The sequence below is a fragment of the Corythoichthys intestinalis genome, unplaced genomic scaffold, assembly GCF_030265065.1.
Source record: "Corythoichthys intestinalis isolate RoL2023-P3 unplaced genomic scaffold, ASM3026506v1 HiC_scaffold_23, whole genome shotgun sequence".
NCBI classification, from domain to species: domain Eukaryota; kingdom Metazoa; phylum Chordata; class Actinopteri; order Syngnathiformes; family Syngnathidae; genus Corythoichthys; species Corythoichthys intestinalis.
This window is the reverse complement of record NW_026651592.1, coordinates 11,644,445-11,667,494: the sequence shown is the minus strand read 5'-3', so window position 1 is coordinate 11,667,494 and position 23,050 is coordinate 11,644,445. Positions and strand designations below refer to the sequence as shown.

Here is a 23,050-nt window from a genome sequence, read left to right as displayed (position 1 = left end):
AGACTCCCCTACTCTTTTACCTCAGTTATCAGGCCCCCTACATGGTGTCAACGGGTAAACATAATTTGCTAAAGATAGCACCACTATGTTCATAGGCAGCCTAGGTGTGTAACAGTGTATTTCTTGTTGTTTTTTGTTGACCTAATTATGATGCAAATCTTCTTTTTCTGAACCTCTTATTGTCAATATTCTTTGATTTATTTGTTTTATATCTATTTTCATGGGTTATGTATTCAGTTCCGGATGTCTATCTGTTTGTATGTTTGTGTTCAAAATAACTACAACAAATCAAGGGATTGTTAGCAGATTTCCAGGATTTTTTTTTTTTTTTTTTTTTTTTTTTGCAATTTAAAAATAATTTTCCTAGTTATTTTACTTGCAGTATATTGTTAAATTATTTTTAAAAAGTAAAAAGAAGGAAAAATCAGTTTTTGTTTACTAACTAAAAAAGTAATTTAACAAAACATGTTTGTCTTTTTTATTGAAAAAAAAAAAAAGATTAAAAAATAAATAAAAATAGCAACATCAATTTAAAAGTGGTCCCCACTACACAAAATGATTTTGTCTATTCACAAATTTCTTCGTCTGCATTCCCAGAGTTCCTCAAATGGTGGACAGGTGGCCAAGCGCTCCAGGAAAGTGATGAGGAAGCGGCAAGAGGAAAAAGAGGAAGAGCGACGGGAGATGATCACACCCGCCCTGAGAGACGCTCTGAGCAAACAAGGTAGCATTGAGCCACCATGGTCCGCTGAATCCTTAATGTAGCGGCGAATAGCTTTTTTCTTCACGGGAGCATCTGCCAGGTGTGCATCATGATGATGATGATGATAATGATGGAGCTGGAGCCTCATTGCTTGCTAGTAATAAAAATAAAAGGACGTCCCAGTTGGAAGACAGCCAGATGTTTGCCACTACTCGCCTCACCTTGTTGTCTACACAAGGGCGACAAAGTTTGTTGAGTACCAAAACTTTGCTTAATTACGACAATGAATCAGGCACTATTCTTCGGTCAATTCTTCCAAAGGCTTCCTCTGTATCAAATCAATTTATTACTGATTCCCTTTCAAACAATGTAGAGGCAGAGTTTTACAGCATTTTTTTTTTTTTTAATCAAATAATCTTTACCTCCCTGACTACCCTCCCTACACTACCCATCACGGTGCTGGGTAGTGGCTGCCACCCCGTTCCGGTCCCGGACGGCCCCGTGGCGGAGTCGCCCACTGGACCCCAGCGGGGCAGCAGGGTGTCTGCCCCTCCGGGTGGGGATCCTTTCCTGCCCCGGGCCTAGTGGGCCGTGGGGCTCCCGCGGTGTGCCGCATCAGTTGGGAGGTTGTGGCGGTGGCTGAGGGTCCACGTGGGCGGGCGCTGGTGGGGGCCGGCGTGGGGGTGCGGTGGCACGTACCCTCATCCTTATCCTGAGGGCCGGTTAATTGGGGCACAGATGGTCCGGGGGACCACGCTGGGTCCCGGGGGATGACTGTTGCTGCTTTGCTGGAGCTACGGCACGGGGGTGGGACGCGCTGTCTGGAGGACTATCACAAGTCTGAGTTGGTTCACGCATGACTGGGTGAAGTTAGACCCACTCAGGTAGAGAGATTGTCCGTGCCAGGATTAGCCATGAGGTGGCATAGAAAAGGATGTCCACACTCACAGGTGATTTACATAATACTAGGTTCCTCGCCTCACATTGCTGAATTGTGTACGCTTCACAAAGTTCACACCACTAATCACGTCTCCTTTTGACTCCCCTCCCCTCTTCTTTCTCCTCGGTTATCAGGCACCCCCACATGGTTTCCACGTGTAAATATAATAAGCTAACGTTAGCACCACAATCTTCATATGTGGTATACAGTGCTGGAAAAAGTATTGGCACCCCTGCAATTCTGTCAGATAATGCTCAGTTTCTCCCAGAAAATGATTGAAATTACAAATGCTTTGGTAGTAACATCTTCAGTTATTTTGCTTGCAATGAAAAAACACAAAAGTGAATTAAATAAAAATGTAATCTTTATCATTTTACACAAAACTCCAAAACTGGGCCAGTATTGGCACCCTCAGCCTAATACTTGGTAGCATAACCTTTAGACAAAATAACTGCGAACAAACGCTTCCGATATGCTCCAGGTCTTTGAGATTTGAAGAGTGCCTTCTCCGAACTGCCAATTTCAGATCTCTACACAGGTGGTCGATGGGATTCAGGCCTGGACTCATTGCTGGCCACTTTAGAAGTCTCCAGTGCTTTCTCTCAAACCATTTTCTAGTGTTTTTAGAAGTTTGTTTTGGGTCATTGTCCTGCTGGAAGACCCATGACCTCTGAGGGAGACCCAGCTTTCTCACACTGGGCCCTCCATTAGACTGCAAAATTTGTTGGTAGTCTTCAGACTTAATAATGCCATGCACACGGTCAAGCAGTCTAGTGCCAGAGGTTGCAAAGCAACCCCAAAATATCAGGGAACCTTCGCCATGTTTGACTGTGGGGACCGTGTTATTTTCTTTGAAGGCCTCGTTTTTTTTCTCCCTGTAAATGTGGATGCCTGTCTTTTTTATGTCTCTGGGTCAGAAGCTGGGGTCTTTCTGGGTATCCCAGCATAGAGTCCCTTTTCATTCAGATGCCGACGGATAGTACAGGTTGACATTTAATCTCCGTCCGACGTCCAATCCATTTGGACGTTTGGAGGTGCGAATGCATTGGACATCTAGCATTGTCAATGACAGCTAATGAGATAAATGTGATAATAAAAATCTAAACAAAAACCTATGAATGTTCTCATATTTCTGAATTTCAGGACTTTTAATTTTACGACAAACCTGAAATCGATACACATACAGTGGGGCAAATAAGTATTTAGTCAACCACTAATTGTGCAAGTTCTCCCACTTGAAAATATTAGAGAAGCCTGTAATTGTCAACATGGGTAAACCTCAACCATGAGCGACTGAATGGAACCCCCCCCAGAAAATCACATTGTTTGATTTTTAAAGAATTTATTTGCAAATCATGGTGGAAAATAAGTATTTGGTCAATACCAAAAGTTCATCTCAATACTTTGTTACGTACCCTTTGTTGGCAATAACGGAGGCCAAACGTTTTCTGTAACTCTTCACAAGCTTTTCACACACTGTTGCTGGTATTTTGGCCCATTCCTCCATGCAGATCTCCTCTAGAGCAGTGATGTTTTGGGGCTGTCGTTGGGCAACACGGACTTTCAACTCCCTCCACAGATTTTCTATGGGGTTGAGATCTGGAGACTGGCCAGGCCACTCCAGGACCTTGAAATGCTACTTAGGAAGCAACTCCTTCGTTGCCCTGGCTGTGTGTTTGGGATCATTGTCATGCTGAAAGACCCAGCCACGTCTCATCTTCAATGCCCTTGCTGATGGAAGGAGATTTTCACTCAAAAACTCTCGAAACATGGCCCCATTCATTCTTTCCTTTACACAAATGGGTCGCCCTGGTCCCTCTGCAGAAAAACAGCCCCAAAGCATGATGTTTCCACCCCCATGCTTCACAGTGGGTATGGTGCAATTTGGTATTCTTTTTCCTCCAAACAAGAGAACCTGTGTTTCTACCAAAAAGTTCTATTTTGGTTTCATATGACCATAACACATTCACTCATTCCTCTTCTGGATCATCCAAATGCTCTCTACCGAACCACAGACAGGCCTGGACGTGTACTGGCTTCAGCAGGGGGACACGTCTGGCAGTGCAGGATTTGAGTCCCTGGCGGCGCATTGAGTTACTGACAGTAGCCTTTGTTACTGTGGTCCCAGCTCTCTGTAGGTCATTCACTAGGTCCCCCCGTGCGGTTCTGGGATTTTTGCTCCCCATTCTTGTTATCATTTTGACGCCACGGGGTGAGGAAGGGAGTTGAAAGTCCATGTTGCCCAACGCCAGCCCCAAAACATCACTGATCTAGAGGAGATCTACATGGAGGAATGGGCCAAAATACCAGCAACAGTGTGTGAAAAGCTTGTGAAGAGTTACAGAAAACGTTTGGCCTCGGTTATTGCCATAAAGGGTACATAACAAAGTATTGAGATGAACTTTTGGTATAGAGCAAATACTTATTTTCCACCATGATTTGCAAAGAAATTCTTTAAAAATCAAACAATGTGCTTTTCTGTTTTTTTTTTTTTCTTCTCCACACTCTGTCTCTCATGGTTGAGGTTTACCCATGTTGACAATTACAGGCCTCTCTAATATTTTCAAGTGGAGAACTTGCACAATTAGTGGTTGACTAAATACTTATTTGCCCCACTGTATATTTTCGCGGGCCACACATAATAATTTAGCAGTCCGGATGTGGACCCCGGCTTTGAGTTTGACACCTTTGTCCACTTTCACTGCCCAAACCAACAAATAATTCTCTTCTGCTGATTGTCCTCTCTGCTACATGGGCATCCGGCTGTACGTCTCCGAAACTTGATGATGCTCTCGATAAATGCGTGTGGCCTGGGCCCCCAACCCTTGGACTCCATTATTACCCACTCAAGTGTCTTTGAAGTTCCCGGAGCTGAGTTTGGAGAGGCTTTCTGCATAGATCATTGAAGAAAATAGTCATTTTTTTCTTTTTAGAGGTTCATTTATTCTCTTAACAAACAGGAAATAAAGACACATAATTCAGTTACAAAAAGAAAGCACAGTAGGTGTGTAACAATGTATTTCTTGTTGCTGTTTGTTCAAACAAACAAACAAACAAAAAAGCTCTGCCTCCGCCAGCAGGAGAAACCTACAAAAGGTGTCAGTTTTGTATTCGATTATGTATATTATGTTCAACAAAACCCAAGAATAGTTATCCAGTTTGCAAATTATGTTTGTACCGGTAATATGAAACAGAACAGGTGGTGAAATCTTGTGGTAATGACGTCAATGGTCACAAATGTCAGAAATATGTTTGTGTTGAAGATGACTCACGACTTGAAATTCAAGTTTGTTTGAAAACGTAATTTAAATAAAGGACTTGTAGAATTGAATTTTTTTCACAAAAAAAGTCTTTTAACCTATTGGCTGCCGTTGTTGGTGCATAGACTTCATAACCTATTGACATGACATGGGAAACGGGGATGATCTATAGGGGGGCTATTTTTAAAAACCTAAAATTCAGATATTTTCAAAACCAAAGTTGCTACCAACCTAAAACCAAAATAGGCACACCTACCTTAGCTATATAATGCTATTACTCCATGAGCAGAGGCATCAAAAAATTTAAAGTCGTTCCCTTATGAAATCCTGATTATTTTTTATATAAGGATAACAAAACTTAAAATGGCTATAAAAGTCTCAGGTTTTACAGTAGATGCACAAAAATCACCAAATGCAGAGACAATCGCCTATATTTTTTGGATCAATAGCAATATTTAACATATGGAGGAAAACACAGAGAAGGTTGAAAAAGTAGTTTCTGCTCTTGCACCCCTCTTTAAAATAAATTGCTGTATTTTAAGCCAAAAGAACTGTTGTGTTTGATAGAACAATATGTCTATATGCTGCCATGGCAGATTCATGGTGCATTAAGTCCCTGAACGATTTTTAATTGGTCCGTTTTTGTATCAACTTATCCATCAAAAGAAGGTAAATAATCGTATTTACTATTCGAAATGTCTGTCATTTTTAGCTTAGAATCATTAATTAATGTCTAATATTTAGTTTAAAAAAAAAAAAAAAAACTTAAAAAAAAAAAATCATTCACGCGCATATTTTAAACTTTTAAACCATTTACGTCACAGAGAACTGTTAGAAGCGTAACACAAGATATATTCAGCAAAGGTAAAACCCTAAAAGTTAACCCAAATAAATAAATAAATAGAAAAATAAAAGTTTACCTCCCAAAAAGTAACGAGCTGCTTTTTCACAAAAGACTAACTAAACTAACATACACCAAAGACGACAAATTCGTAACAGAAGAGAGATGGCCACTGCAACATTGCCGCAGTGTTTCAGATTGTTGCCAGAATAATTAAGCAGTAAATCTGTAGGTTTATTTATCTTCCAAATTTGTTTTATGTGTCTGTCTACTCTGTAACATTTTATTTAGCACCCAAGCCACGGATTTGGCTGGCTTACCTGTGGAAGTCATTGAGCATCCTCTGGCAGCCGTTCAGCTCCTTCTCCTGTTGTTTTCCTACACAACAACCACGCTATAAATAGCAATGTGTCATTCCCGTCCACCCAAATGTTGACCTGCTGCGTCATGTTAAGAGCTTGTGACATTTGTTGCCATTTTTGAGCAACGCTGTTGGAAAACAAAAAGATAATAATGATTATAAGAGTACATTAAAAATGACAAAACATATCAGGAGTTGCACGTGCAATTTGTATATTGTCAGAGCACTTGTAACTTAGGTATTCTGGTTAAGAAGAAACACCATTTTTTCCCCCTCATTTACATTGAACGTACCAACATACACTGCTGGCCAAAAGTATTGGCACCCCTGGAATTCTGTCGGGTAATGCTCAATTTCTCCCAGAAAATGATTACAATTACAAATGCTTTGCTAGTAATATCTTCATTTATTTTGCTTGCAATGAAAAAACACAAAAGAAACTGAAAAAAAAATTCATTATCATTTTACACAAAACTGGGCCGGACAAAAGTATTTGCATCTTGAGCCTAATATTTGGTAGCACAACCTTTAGATAAAAATAACTGCGAACAACCACTTCCGGTATCCATCAAAGAGTTTCCTACAATGCTCTGCTGGAATTTTAGATCATTCGTCTTTGGCCAACTACTTCAGGTCTCTGAGATTTGAAGGGTGCCTTCTCCAAACTGGCATTTTCGGATGTCTTCACAGGTAATTTATGGGATTCAGGTCCGGACTCATTGCTGGCCACTTTAGATGTCTCCAGTGCTTTCTCTCAAACAGTTTTCTAGTGTTTTTTTTTTTTTTTTTTTTTAATGTGTTTTGGGTCATTGTCCTGCTGGAAGACCCATGACCTCTGAGGGAGAGCCAGCTTTATCACACTGGGCCCTACATAATGCTGCAAAATTTGTTGGTCGTCTTCAGACTTCGTAATGCCATGCACACGGTCAAACAGTCCAGTGCCAGAGGTAGCAAAGCAATCCCAAAACATCAGGGAACCTCCACCATGTTTGACTGTTGGGTCCGTGTTCTTTTGTTTGAAGGCCTTGTTTATTTTTCCTGTAAATTTTATGTTGATGCCTTTTCCCAAAATTCTTCCAAAACATTTTTGGCTTTCTCAGGTAAGTTTTGGCAAACTCCAGCCTCCCTTTTTTTATGTCTCTGGATCAGAAGTGGGGTCTTCCTGGGTATCCTACCATAGAGTCCCTTTTCATTCGGACGCCGACGGATAGTATGGGTTGACACCCTCTTGTACCCTCGGACTGCGGGACAGCTTGAACTTGTTTGGATGTTAGTCGAGGTTCTTTATCCACCATCCTTTCTTTTCCGTCCACAACTAGGGGAGGTTAGCCACAGTGCCGTGGGCTTTTCACTTGGTTGATGACACCGCGCACTGTAGATACAAGAACATGCAGGTCTTTTTGCCTTGAGATTGCCCATGCTTCCTCACAATTTTACTTTCGTTGAAATCTCTCATCACATTTTTTTTTTATGTCCACATCTTGGGAGGCAAGCCACAGTGCAATGGGCTTTACACTTATTGATTACACTGCGCACGGTAGACACAAGAACATTCAGGTCTTTGGAGATTGACTTGTAGCCTTGAGATTGCCCATGCTTCCTCACAAGTTTGCTTCCCTAATCCTCAGACAGTTCTTATGTCTTCTTTCTTTTCTCCATTCTCAACGTGGTACACACAAAGACGCAGGAGGGAGGTTGAATCAACTTTAATCCATTTTAACTGGCTTCAAACGTGTGATTTAGTTATTGCCATCACCTGTTATGTGCTACAGGTAAGTAACAGGTGCTGTTAATTACACAAATTAGAGAATCATAATGTGATTTTTTCAAAGGGTGCCAATACTTTTGTCCGAGTTTTGTGTAAATGATTTTTTTTTTTTTTCCTCATTCTCTTTTGGTGTTTTTCATTGCGAGCAAAATAAATGAAGATATTTTTAACAAAGCATTTGTAATCGCAATCATTTTCTGGGAGAAATTGAGCATTATCTGACAGAATTCCAGTGGTTCCAATACTTTTGGCCAGCAGCGTACAAATTTGATAGCTGCAGCCCAAGTATATAAGTTTTTTTTCTTGCTGAATTTACCCTAGTTTTTTTTACTTATTTTCGTTTAGTACAAGTGACATTGTTGGAAGAAATCCAATATTTATTTAACAATCATACACCGTAATGCTTAAAGAGATTTTGATGCATTCAGATTGAGAGAGACAATTCTTACAGATGTGTCTTGTTTGTTGTATTTTCTGGCCAGGTTACAAGCTGATTGGAAGTCACTCAGGAGTGAAGCTCTGCCGTTGGACCAAGGTAATTCAACTTTAACACCACAACCCCTTTTCAGTGGTGTAATCGACAATTTTGTGAATTTTTAATAATGTCCTAGTCCATGCTGCGAGGCCGAGGCGGCTGCTACAAACACACCTTTTATGGCATCCAGTCCCACCGTTGCATGGAGACCACACCCAGCTTGGCCTGCGCCAACAAGTGCGTCTTCTGCTGGAGGTAATGCCACCGCCTACATAAGTCAGTCGTCATCATTGTTGTTGTGATAAAGTAGCATGTGGCGGGAGTGAGGCAAGCACGAAAAGGTGGCCGTTGATTTATGGCAGTGTCGGGAGTAGGTGAGGTGTTCGCCGCCCCCGCCCTTTCCTACTCAAAGGTTGCTGTCACAGGTCTGCTCCTTCTGTCAACACATAGCACGACATTTTGTCCAGAAGATGCAATGAAAGGCGACAGGAAGTCTGCAACAGTGCACCCCCCCAATGCGCTGACCCACAGTGAACCCCATTCACGCTGACAACCTGCAGAAAATGTCTCGTGTCATCGCAGGGTCAGACGCTGACATTTATAGAAGTGTTAACATCCAAATGAACTCGGAATTGAAAGAAATGATCTATGTGTCAGACAATTACTTTGCACAATTTACTTAAAAAAAAAAAAATTCTCCACATTTAAGAAAAAATGCAACATCTTGAAAAATAGGACTTTTCTTTTTAAAAAGAGTAAGACACAAGTTTTTCTTTTATTCTTAAAATTGAAAAATGAACCATTTTAAAATCAATTAGTTCTTGAAATTTTTACAGTGGTATGAAAAAAGTATGTAACAATGATAGACACATTTGGGCCTTTGATCATAGAGCGACCAATCTTCTTTGACAAGCTCAAAGCTACAAACCTGTGAATCATCTTTGACTTTAAGTACTAAACATAAGCTGGACAGTTTAGGCGCACTGCTTAGAAGGAGGGCTCGTGAGAAGTTGTGGCGCTGTATGAGCATGAAGCAGGAAAACAAACAGTGATATGAAAAAGTATCTGAACCTTTTGAAATTTCTCACATTTCTGCATAAAATCACCATCAAATGAATGAATGAAATGTGATCTGATCTTTGTCAAAATCACACAGATGAAAAAACAGCGTCTTCTCCTAAAACCAACCAAGCATTTATTGGTTTTCATATTTTAATGAGGATAGCATGCAACAATGACAGAAGGGGGAAAAAAATAAGTAAATGAACCCTCTGCCTAAGGAGACTTAAAGCGCAATTGAAACATTTTTTTTTAGTCAGATATGCGCCCAGTCATTGATCAGTGGTTTAAAGCTGCCCTGCCCACTATAAAACACACACCTGGTAAGAAATGTCTTGATGAGAAGCATTGTCTGATGTGCATCACGGCTCTTGTCAAAAAAACTGTTTGAATACCGGCGATCAAGCATTGTTGATTTTTATAAAACTGGGATAGGATACAAAACCATCTCTAAAAGTCTGGATATTCATCAATCGACAGTCAGAGATGTTGTCCACAAATGGAGAGAGTTTGGCACTGTTGCTTCTCTCCCAAGGAGTGGCCGTCCGCCAAAGATGATGCCAAAAGTTCAGCGCAGAATACTCAGAGAGGTCCAAAAGAACCCTAAAGTGTCTCCTAAAGACTTATAGAAATCACTGGCACAGTCCAATATCTCTGTGCACACATCAACTATCTGTAAAACTATGGCCAAGAATGGTAATCATGGGAGGACTCCAAGGAGGAATCCACTGCTGTCTAAAAAACATTGTTGCTCGTTTAATGTTCGCAAAAAGGCACTCGGACACTCCACAGAAGTTTTGGCAAAATATTTTGTGGACTGATGAAACCAAATTTGAATTGTTTGGGAGCAACACACAATATCATGCGTGGTGAAAAAATGGAACAGCTCACTAACATCAACACCTCATTCCCACCGTGGAACATGGTGGAGGCTGCATCATGATTTGGGACTGTTTTGCTGCCTCAGGGCCTGGACAACTTGCATTCAGTAATGGAAGAATGAATTTAAAAGTTTATCAGGATGTTTTGCAGGAAAACCTGAGGCCGTCTGTCAGACACTTGAAGCTAAAAAGGTGACGGAAGCTGCAACAAGACAATGATCCAAAACACAAAAGTAAATCAACTTTAGAATGGTTTCAGAAGAACAAAATACACGTTGTGGAGTGGCCAAGTCAAAGTCCAGACTTGAACCCCATTGAGATGCTGTGGCATGACCTAAAGAAAGTGATTCATGCCAGACATCCCGGGAATCTGATCGAACTGCAGCAGTTTTGTAGAGAAGAATGGGCCAAGATTAGGCCTGGTCAATTTGCCAGACTGATCTCCTGCTACAGGAAGCGTCTGGTTGAAATTATTGCTGCCAAAGGGAGGGTGCCACAAAATATTAAATGTGATGGTTCACTTAGTTATTTTTCCCCCTTCGGTCATTGTTTGCATACTTCCCTCAATAAAATATGAAAACCTATAAATGTTTGGGTGGTTTTAGTTAAAGCAGTGACTTTTTTTCATCTGTGTGATTTTGACAAAGATCAGATCACATTTGATGGTGATTTTATGCAGAAATGTGAGAAATTCCAAAAGGTTCAGATAAAGATGAAACGACTAAAAACAGACAAACATGTTCTTTTCATCCTTCTGATGTGAAATAGAATGGGTTTATCACTACTAGACGTCCAATACATTTGAAGTGGGAGTTGATGGCAGGCAATGAACGAATGTTCGTTCGCTGCCATTCCTACCAATTCAAACGGATTGGACATCTATGGCCGTCAGTGGCAGCCAATCCTAGGCAGTGAGTTAATTTTTGGGGCATTTCACATCATTTCCTGTTTGCTTTTGGTCACTTCCTCTTCCTTTTGGGCCAGTTTTTGGTCGCTTCATGTTGATTTTGGGCTACTGAAAAGGAAGTGACTCATGAATGTCGCCAAATGAATAGGAAGTGAATCAGAATCAACAGGAAGTAACCTGTAAATCCCCTAAAATGAACAGGAAGTGACCTGTAAATGCCCACAATAAAACTAGCTGTGAATGCTCTGGTTTCAGTGCCAATGACGGCGTATTACGTCTAATCTAGTCAAAATAAAATGGATGTCTAGCGCTATCAATGGCAGCCATTGAGCTAAAGTCGACACTATTCTAATGGAAGATTTTGGTAGCAACCTGTTGGTTCCTTTTTTTTGTTTGTTTAAATAAACAATGACACCTTTTTAAAATAATATATCGATTCTTGGTGGGAGCATATCGATTACCTTTTGGGCTACAAAGTATCGTGATATATCACCTTTTTGATATATTCTCGCACCCCTAGTTTAAGATTTAACTTGTTTTCATCAAAAATGTGTTCAGTCTCTGAAAAAGTTTGCTTCTTTGAAAAGAACAAAAAACCCTGACTAAACATGTGAGTTTTTTATTGTAATAAATTCTACTTAATCGAGATAGACATACAATTTGTTTTTAAATGTAATTTTTATTCTGGAGAAAATGAAATGTTGATCCATTTATCCACTATTTATTTTATGTTGATCCATGTGCTCTCTTATGCACATGCAAGTGTACTACAATACATCTTTCAGATGATAAACCCCCATCATAAAAGCTATTGTGAAACCTGTTTTTACAATTCATTTTTTTTTTGTTTTTGGTTTGTGCATGTGTGCTTGATCACAAGACATCACACCAACCCAGTGGGCACCGAGTGGCGTTGGAAGATGGACCCCGCTGAGAAGATCCTGCAGGATGCACTGGAGAAGCATCAAAACATGATCCGACAGTTTCGAGGTTAGTGGTGTAAACACAGCAAGGGGGAGTCTGAAAAATGTGACGTGTTATGCTCTTGGAGCTTTCTGTTTCCTGTACATCTTGTTACTGTTCCAACTTTTCTAGCAGATTTCAGGCATGAATTAGGTTTATTAAAGTAGTATCGTTGAAAAGTATAAGCACAAAGCTATACTTTTGATTCACATTCTATAGCAAAACAGTTACTTGTTAGCCGTTTAGCCTTTAGTCAAAAACACATGTTTAGGTTGATTGTCACAGTGATTTTTTCCCCCCAGCAGCTCTCAGTTGTGTGAATTCTACAAATAGAAAAAAATAACTCTGGAAAATAAAAACGGTTCATAGTAACATATTTTGGGCTGTCGCAAATGATTACCTTTCTCCTGATTAGTCTCGACTATTTTTACTACGAATCAACTAGTCAAACGATGAATTTTTTGACTATTCTAGCGATCATTTTTTGGTTGATGAATACTAATTCACAAAAACATTTTTAAACACCTAAATTCTTTAATAAAGTAAAAAATGATACATAAATGACTAGAGGTGGGAATTCAACCTAGTTTCAACCTAGCCACAAAAATAAGGTAAGTAATCATATCTATTATTCGAAATGTCTGTCATTTTTAGCTTAGCATCATTAATTGATGTCTGCTATTTAGTTAAAAAAAAAAAAAAAAAACGACTTTAAAAAAAATAATTCACTTTCATGTTTTGAACTTTTAAACAAATTACGTCACAATGAAAAAATTGTCGTCTGTAAAAAAGTCACGGATAGCTATCTCATAACTATGGCTTAACTGTTTTTTTTTTCATTACTGGCGCATTTTTCACAATATTTTAGATGATAATCATTTCAAAAAAAGAAAAATTGAAAAAAAAAAGTTTATAAGGGTAAATATATGAAAATCCTGCGAAATGCCTGCGATTTCTGCATCGCGACCATTCTTATATTACCATGTTTCACCCATAAAATCCCCCCAAAATCCAGCTGTTGCCATTCACAGTTGTGTCTTGACACTCAGTGATACATGGAACATGGAGTTTTTGGATCGAAAAGAGGTACTGTATGTACGAAATAATACTGTATCTCGTTAAAATCATTGCGTCTTTATTTATGCTCTCGTGTGCTCTCACCTCCAGTTAGGGTTTTGCTGTTTATTTATTTATTTTTTTAAATGCCCTCCTGTTCAATTTTTTTCATCCCTCAGAAAATTGAGATTTTAAGCTTTCCAATAATGTATCGCGCATGCTTATTGGACAATTTTGAAATTTGGCCAAATTGGGGGTCTCAGAGCGGAACTTCAAGTCACCTGAGTGTTTTCCGCCATATATATATATATATATATATATTTTTTTTTTTTAAGAAATTTTAACTAAATGACTTGAATAGCTGTTTTTGGGAAAGACTCACCGTGACCACAGTGTACAGTTATCCCTTGTTTTACACGGTTAATGAGGACCAGAACCCGCCGCGGTAAGTGAAAAACCACAAAGAAGCGCCCCCCCCAATTTTTTTGTTTTTGTTTGTTTGGTGTCTGATCAGATTTAGCATTGGAAACACATACGTATAAGACATGTTTTTTCACTTTTTTCCACAAAGTATGATTTTAGAAAATGTATACAGTGCCCTCCATAATTATTGGCACCCCTCACACAAAAATACACACAGTCCCAGGCTTCAACTTGGGACCGTGTGCTTTGGTCAGATGAGACCAAGATTGAGCTTTTTGGAACCAAACACTCTAAGTGGGTCTGGCGTGCCACGAAAGATGCGCATGCTGAAAAGCACCTCATACCCACTGCGAAGTATGGGGGTGGGTCAGTGATGCTGTGGGGCTGTTTCGCTTCCAAAGGCCCTGGGAACCTTGTTAGGGTGCATGGCATCATGAATGCTTTGAAATACCAGGACATTTGAAATCAAAATCTGTTGCCCTCTACCCGAAAGCTGAAGATGGGTCGTCACTGGGTCTTTCAGCAAGACAATGACCTTAAACATATGGCCAAATCTACACAGAAATGGTTCACCAGACACAAAATCAAGCTCCTCCCATAGCCATCTCAGTCCCCAGACCTTGTTTTGTTGGCAAAAGGGGGTTGTACAAAGTATTAACACCAGGAGTGCTAATAATTGTGACACACATTATTTGATGTCAAAAATTTTTTTTCTTTATGAGGACCTTTTTCCCCACTGAATGAATGCACTTGTTTTGAAGGTTGGATTTTTCTCTTTTTTTCCATTAAGGTCCCATATTATTTGAATTAAAAAAAAAAAAAAGATTAGAAGCTTAAAAACACATCTTTTTCAGGGGTACCAATAATTATGGAGGGCACTGTATATATATTTTAATAAATGTTTTTTTAAGCACTTCAAATGTAATAATTATGATCAGTTTTAAACATGACTGTCCCACCGAATCATTTTTAAACAAGAATAAAGTACTGTAGTAAAAAAATGCTTGGCTTAATTAAATGATTCTGTTAACCTACCTTGGCTGTAACCCCTGGAGTGACATGTAAAAATGACAAACTCCTCAAGATCACTTCTGGCGTTTATTGCCGAGACAGAACATGTACGGCTGCGCACACACACACATTCATTCCAGCGGGTGCTTCCTTGCGCAAGAACTATTTAACAAGTTAAACGATGATTGACGTATGCGGCGCATGTGAGGTCCGCTTCTCTGGCAAGATCAAACAACCATCTGTCAACATCGTTAACTTTAATAAGCAAGTGCCACAGTGACTAAGGAACAAAGAGCTGGGAGAGGGAGGGAGGCAGGCAGGCTTTTCGGAGCCCATGAAGCAGATCAAAAGTTTGTGGACTAACGCACATCCTTGCGATGAGACTATTGCGCATGCGCACTTCGCGATGGCGATGTTTAAACGATATATCGTTCAGGCTAAGTTGGAACGGCTCTAAATAAATTTATATAAAAGGAAACATTCTGACAACCAACCTCGTTCTCCCCTAAATATTTCTCCTCAGCAGTTGCACTGGTGTCTACTGTGCTGTGAGAAAATTAAATCAAGCAAAACAAACACACTATGTGGACATACAGCAATATTTTTCAACCTCTGTCTGAGATTTTCTTTCCCCACATGTGAAGTTTTAAAACATTTTAGAGCCACATGTTGTTGGGAGTTGAAAATTGAAATCCGGTGTCTTGTTTTCTACTGTCAGGCGTGCCCGGCGTGAAGTCGGATCGTTACGAGGAGGGTCTGATTGTGCAGCACTGCGCTCTGTCCCTGGTGGGAGAGCCAATCATGTACCCCGAGATCAATCGTTTTGTGGGTCTCCTCCACTCCCAACGCATTTCCAGCTTCCTGGTCACCAACGCTCAGTTCCCCGAGGAAATCAGGTAGACTTTTAAGCAAACATCCATCAATCGCTGTCGTGTTGTCAGTGTTAGCAAAAACTAGCAATATAATGCAGTATTTCTTCTACACTAAAGTCCTAGCTGATGGTTCTATAAATTTCCTTTTTTTTTTTGGTTGGTTGGTTGTATGCCGTAGACACTTTTTACTGCCTATAGTCTGGCAGAATATCGACTGCACAGCATATAAATGCTGCAAAATGTTGGCTGGCTGGACTTGGCACATTTCATTTCTACATGGTTAAAGTTGAAATAATGTTTACAATACAGGGCGTCTTCGGGTTACGATGGCCTTGGCCATAGACTTCATAATGATATTGACGGGACGCATTTCACAGACACTGCGCCACGCATTCAAGTAGGGGGCCGTCCCACACTCCACTTCAGTCGGTCACAGTTATTGTCAAACACATACAGCTATCCAACGCCGGATTTAGGTTGAAAAAGTAAAGCTGTACCGCATACAAACAGAAAGGATTGTCTCAGGATCGATAAGTTCGAGGATTCAAGGTAACTATTATATTTTTCTTACCATGCATGCATTTTGAAACGTTGTGAAAAAAAATCAATGGGAGAAATTAACCGCTACGGCATTGGCGTCATAATTCGCAATATTTACGTTTTAAAAAAATGCTAACTGCCAGGTTTTTTGCTTTTAAGCAAGACTGTTTTACGTTCATATCTATATAGAATTCAGTGACTTACGCATTTATTCACAAGAATTTTGAACAGAAAAAGCTCTTTGTGGTGATAAGGCAGCGCCACAGGGGCTTAAAGACTAGCATCACAATCAACATATTTATGTAAAATAAATGCTAACTGCCCTTTTTTTTTTTTTTTTTTGCTTTTAACCAAGAATCGAGACTGTTTTACGTCCATTTCTATATAGAATTCAGGGATTTGCGCATTTATTCACAATAATTTTCAATATAAAAAGCTCTTTTTGGTAATAAGGCGGCACCACAGTGGCTTAAGACTAGCAGCACATTCGACATATTTACGTAAAATAAATGCTAACGGTCAGTTTTTTTTGTTGCTTTTAACCAAGAATCGAGACTGTTTATTAGGCCTGAACGATATATCGTTTAAACATCGCCATCGCGATGTGCGCATGTGCAATAGTCCCATCGCAAGGACGTGCGATAGTTTTTTAATTTCATTTTTTTTAATCCACAAACGTTTGTTTTGAGGAAGGAGAGGGAAAAAAAAGCGCACAGCTTCTCTTTCTCTCCAGCAAGTCATCGGCTCCTCCCCCTCCCCCTGCAACAGCGGAGTGGAGGGAGGAGGGGCCGAACAGCAGAGCGGAGGGAGGAGGGCCCGTTCTCAAAGTGAAAGCAAGCAATCAACACGTTGGAGGAGCAAGGAAGACTGTATCCAAAAGGAGTTTTGGAAGTATTTTGGCAAGAACAAGACTATAAGGGACAAAAAACAGCCCTGTCGACAGTGCCTCGCCATGGTTGCCTCAACAAGAAGTAATCTGTCAAACATGTGGGACCATTTAAAACGCAGGTATCTATGCATTCCTGCTACGAGCTCCCCATCAGAGGCTTTTTAGCACAGGTGGGAACATTGTTAAATGCCAACGTTCTTGTCTCAAGCCTGCTATAGTGGATAAACTAATAGTCTTGGCCAAAAACCTATGAGACCCAGTTGAGAATTGCTGAGCAAGGAAGGTGGACGATATGCAGACAAATACATAACACAGCTGAAGGAATGTCTTTTCTTCTTTTAATGTGACAGCTATCAGGAAGGCAGGAAATTTGGGAGTTAAAATGGTTCTGTTATTCATCACAGTTATTTGCAGTTATTCAGTTCAATTATTTACAAGTTCAATTGAGTTTGTTTCTTTTATATTTAAATTTATTGTAAACCGTATTTTTCAAATAACTATATATAGTACAGCTGCACATAAAGTTTTGATACTTAATATTTTTGTTGAAATATTTTTACAACTTTGTTGCCGTTTTGCAGTTTTATATTGTTATATTTTGTGTAAACAACTCAGGGGACTAATGCACTTGCACTTTTATTAGTCAGATTTAATATTTAAGTTCAAATATGTTGACAACTTTGTTGTTTAACTGAGGTTTTTATGTATTGTTATAGTTTGTGAACTCTTTTGTCATATTTAATATTTTTGTTCAAATATGTTGACAACTTTGTTGTTTTACTGAGGTTTTTATTTATTGTTATAGTTTGTGAACAACTCTTTTATTTGTCATATTTAATATTTTTGTTCAAATATGTTGACAACTTTGTTGTTATTTTACAGAAGTTTTTATTTGTTATATTTTGTCAAAAACTAAGGGGACTAATGCACCTGCTCTTTTATTTATCATTTAATGTATTTGCTGCTGTTGAAGTGTAAAATATTGTATTCAATAAATGATCTATTTTGTGCAGACATGACTTCCTGGATACCTTCATACAGAAATCTTCATCATTAACAAATTAAACGGTATTATATGAATACACTGTGGTCACGGTGTGTTATGTAAAGTATTTCCAAACACCTATTCAAGTCATTTAGTGAAAATTTCTTTAAAAAAGATAGATCTTTTTTTTTTTAATATCGCAATATAATATCGCAATATATTGCAAACCTAAAAAAAATCGCGACAATAGTTTTTTCCAATATCGTTCAGGCCTACTGTTTATGTCCATTTCTATAAAGAATTCAGGGATTTGCACATTTATTCACAAGAATTTTCAATGTAACAAGGTCTTTTTGGTAATAAGGTGGCGCCACAGTGGCTTAAAGACTAGCAGCACATTCGGCATACTTGCATAAAATAAATGCTAACTGCCTGGTTTTTATGCTCTTTTAACCAAGAATTGAGACTGTTTTACGTCCATATGTATAAAGAATTTAGGGATTTAAGCTTTTATTCAGAAAAATTTTCTATGTAAAAAGCTCTTTTTGGTGATAAGGTGGCTTAAAGACTAGCAGCACATTCGACATACTACGTAAAATAAATGCTAACTTGGCCTACGATGTTTCGACTTTATGACGCACGTGCCTCGTTCACTTTAAGTCCCCAGCACCATAGTTTCTGCTTAGCTAGTGTATAGTGCTTGTCTGTGCTTGTGTGCCGGGAGTATCTTTGCCTTTTCACCCTCTGTTTTTCACATTATGGCTCCAAAAAACAAAGCCGGGTCTTTCAAAAAGAATAGCAAGGAACCATGAAAGCAGGCTTGTCATCATAAAAAGAACAAAGAAAGGAGAGCGACACCGATGCGCCTCTGTAAAGAAAAGATATGTTGGGCTGAGACAGAAGTTAAACCATCGTGTGAAAACACCTTGCTAGTCTATAAATGCTGTTTTGTGTTCACATTGACGTTACATCGGCGACAGTCAAGTCAAACAACTTTCGGTTCACATAACCTCAAATTAAGGACAGTAATGCAACGAAATGGGTTGCATGTATGCTACAGGTGATTTGTTGAGTGCTGGGTTTTTCTGGGATTTTCCGAAACTCACCAGGTGTCTGACTAACCCTAAATCCTGAGAGAGGGTGGGGTGGAGGAATTTGCGAGTTGTTATTGTTGCCATCGTCTACGGCCTACAGATGTCATGTTCTGTGCTTTCAGTTTCAAATAAACTATTGAAACTCGTAACTCACCATCTACCAATAAGCAAAAATAAGTACAGCATCTTATTAAAAAAATAAATAAATAAACAAATAAATAAACATTATAGGCGGCACGGTGGCTGAGTGGTTAGCACGTCTGCCTCACAGTTCTGAGATCAAGGGTTCAATCCCGGGCTTCGGCCTTCCTGTGTGGAGTTTGCATGTTCTCCCCATGCCTGCGTGGGTTTCCTCCCACATCCCAAAAACATGCATGGTAGGCTGATTGAACACTCTGAATTGTCCATAGGTGTGAGTGTGTGCGTGAATGGTTGTGTGTCTCCTTGTGCCCTGCGATTGGCTGGCAACCAATTCAGGGTGTCCCCTGCCTACTGCCCGAAGTTAGCTGGGATAGGCTCCAGCACCTCCGCGACCTTCGTGAGGAATAAGCGGCATGGAAAATGAATGAATGAATGAATAAACATTATAAATAATTTTACATTTTGCCAAGTTTTTTGACGTAAATTTAGATTTTAACTGTGAAATCCGGCATACACAGAAATTCGGGTCTCGCCGGCAAAGCAACAGAACTCGGTCGTAACTCAAGGACTCCCTGTACACTGCTGGCCAAAAGTATTGGCACCCCTACAATTCTTTCAGATGATGCTCAATTTTATTTTACACAAAACTCCAAAAATGGGCCAGACAAATTTATTGGCACCCTTTGAAAAATCGCGTGATGCTTCTGTAATTTGTGTAATTAACAGCACCTGTTACTTGCTTGTGGAACATAACAGATGGTGGCAATAACTAAATAACACTTTCAGCCAGTTAAAATGGATTAAAGTCGACTCAACCTCTGTCCTGTGTCCTTGTGTGTACCACATTGAGCACGGAGAAAAGAAAGAAGACCAAAGAACTGTCTGAAGACTTGAGAAGCAAAATTTTGAGGAAGCGTGGGGAATCTCAAGGCTACAAGTCCATCTCCAAAAACCTGAATGTTCCTGTGTCCACGGCACTGTGGCTAACCTCCCTAGATGTGGACAGAAAAGAAAGATTTCAACGAAAGATTGTGCGAATGGTGGATAAAGAACCTCGACTAACATCCAAACACGTTCAAGCTGTCCTGCAGTCCGACGGTACAACGGTGTCAACCCGTACAATCCGTCAGCGTCTGAATGAAAAGGGCCTTGATGGTAGGATACCCAGGAAGACCCCACTTCTGACCCGGAGACATAAAACAGCCAGGCTGGAGTTTGCTAAAACTTGCCTGAGAAAGTCAAAAAGGTTTTGGAAGAATGTTCTCTGGTCAGATTAGACAAAAGTAGAGCTTTTTTGGAAAAGGCATCAACATAGCGTTTACACACGAAAAAAAACGAGGCCTTCAAAGAAAAGAACGCGGTCCCCACAGTCAAACATTGCGGAGGTTCCCTGACGTTTTGGGGTTGCTTTGCTGCCTCTGGCACTGGACTGCTTGACCGTGTGCATGGCATTATGAAGTCTGAAGACTAACAACAGATTTTGCAGCATAATGTAGGGCCCAGTGTAAGAAAGCTGTTTCTCCCTCAAAGGTCATGGGTCTTCCAGAAGGACAATGACCCAAAACACACTTCTAAAAGCGCTAGAAAATGGTTTGAAAGAAAGCACTGGAGACTTCTAAAGTGGCCAGCAATGAGTCCAGACCTTAATGCTTTAGAACACCTGTGGAGAGATCTGCAAATGGCAGTTTGGAGAAGGCAATCTTCAAATCTCAGAGACCTGGAGCAGTTGGCCAAAGAAGAATGGTCTAAAATTCCAGCAGAGCATTGTGAGAAACTCATTGATGGATACCGGAAGCGGTTGTTCGCACTAAAGCTTGTGCTACCAAGTATTAGGCTGAGGGTGCCAGTACTTTTGTCCGGCCCAATTTTTGAGTTTAGTGTAAAATGATAATGATTTATTTATTTTTCCATTCTCTTTTGTGTTTTTTCATTGCAAGCAAAAATAAATGAAGGTATTACTACCAAAGCATTTGTAATTGTAATCATTTTCTGGGAGAAATTGAGCATTATCCGACAGAATTACAGGGGTGCCAATACTTTTGGCCAGCAGTATACCAACGTTACGAAATTTACGGGAGTATAAATTAATGTTGCCATAGTCCTAGAGGAAACAATGAAATGTTACCTTGACTAACGACTTAAATCTGTTTCAAGAGTTAGCTCAGTTCCTGAATCGGCAATATTACAAGGCCTTTTAACTGTGAATGATATCGAGGGTTGTTCACAGAAGTTCGAGTGGCATTTGTGTAAAAATGTTCTTTTCAGTTGTGTTTTATCTCGCGATCAACTACACTTGAGTGACTTCTCCTGAGTGCTTCATGATAAACTCTCGAACGAAGCCGCTTGACTTCTGTGTCCTCCTCCATGTTGTGTGTGGGAGTCAATCATTCGTGAAGGCTGAGTGGAAGACTGTGCTTTCAGGAGCCTGGAGCCCGTCACGCAACTGTATGTGAGCGTAGATGCAAGCACCAAGGAGAGCCTAAAGAAGATCGACAGGCCACTCTTTAAGGACTTCTGGACACGATTCCTGGACAGCCTCAAGGCCTTGGCAGAGAAGGTCAGACCTCAATCGCCAGTTCTTCCATAATTGGAAAGAATTGGTTCAAGTTTTCAGTAAAAACAAAACACGTAGTACTATCAGAAAACATTATACTGTGATACCTATACATGAGTAATTAATTGGTTTTGGAAGTAGTCACGTAAACTGAAGATTCTGTGTGTAGACACGCATTTTCCATCTAAATGCCCTGATCTGTTCCAAGCCCCCCCAAATTAAGATATAAATCTTTTATAAGCGTTAAAGCATGTAATGGAAACTTGTCTCTACGTATATACAGTGCCTTGCAAAAGTATTCGGCCCCCTTGAACCTTGCAATCTTTCGCCACATTTCAGGCTTCAAACATAGAGATATAAAATTTTCATTTTTTGTCAAGAATCAACAACAAGTGGGACACAATCGTGAAGTGGAACAAAATTTATTGGATAATTTAAACTTTTTTAACAAATAAAAAACTGAAAAGTGGGGCGTGCAATATTATTCAGCCCCCTTGCGTTAATACTTTGTAGCGCCACCTTTTGCTCCAATTACAGCTGCAAGTCGCTTGGGGTATGTTTCTATCAGTTTTGCACATCGAGAGACTGACATTCTTGCCCATTCTTCCTTGCAAAACAGCTCGAGCTCAGTGAGGTTGGATGGAGAGTGTTTGTGAACAGCAGTCTTCAGCTCTTTCCACAGATTCTCGATTGGATTCAGGTCTGGACTTTGACTTGGCCATTCTAACACCTGGATACGTTTATTTTTGAACCATTCCATTGTAGATTTGGCTTTATGTTTTGGATCATTGTCCTGTTGGAAGATAAATTTCCGTCCCAGTCTCAGGTCTTGTGCAGATACCAACAGGTTTTCTTCCAGAATGTTCCTGTATTTGGCTGCATCCATCTTCCCGTCAATTTTAACCATCTTCCCTGTCCCTGCTGAAGAAAAGCAGGCCCAAACCATGATGCTGCCACCACCATGTTTGACAGTGGGGATGGTGTGTTCAGGGTGATGAGCTGTGTTGCTTTTACGCCAAACATATCGTTTTGCATTGTGGCCAAAAAGTTCAATTTTGGTTTCATCTGACCAGAGCACCTTCTTCCACATGTTTGGTGTGTCTCCCAGGTGGCTTGTGGCAAACTTTAAACGAGACTTTTTATGGATATCTTTGAGGAATGGCTTTCTTCTTGCCACTCTTCCATACAGGCCAGATTTGTACAGTGTACGACTGATTGTTGTCCTATGGACAGACTCTCCCACCTCAGCTGTAGGTCTCTGCAGTTCATCCAGAGTGATCATGGGCCTCTTGGCTGCATGTCTAATCAGTTTTCTCCTTGTTTGAGA

General features: G+C 40.0%; 1 protein-coding gene across 1 annotated transcript in view; it reads left to right on the top strand.

Moving 5' to 3' along the window:
• Positions 1 to 23,050, top strand: part of LOC130911205 (S-adenosyl-L-methionine-dependent tRNA 4-demethylwyosine synthase TYW1-like) — a 112,793-nt gene that overhangs the window by 23,432 nt on the left and 66,311 nt on the right. The window contains exons 8-13 of the mRNA XM_057829014.1: positions 598 to 724; positions 8,356 to 8,408; positions 8,485 to 8,603; positions 12,076 to 12,185; positions 15,367 to 15,544; positions 21,591 to 21,726. Coding sequence (XP_057684997.1) covers positions 598 to 724; positions 8,356 to 8,408; positions 8,485 to 8,603; positions 12,076 to 12,185; positions 15,367 to 15,544; positions 21,591 to 21,726 — 723 coding nt within the window. The remainder of the gene's footprint in view (positions 1 to 597; positions 725 to 8,355; positions 8,409 to 8,484; positions 8,604 to 12,075; positions 12,186 to 15,366; positions 15,545 to 21,590; positions 21,727 to 23,050) is intronic.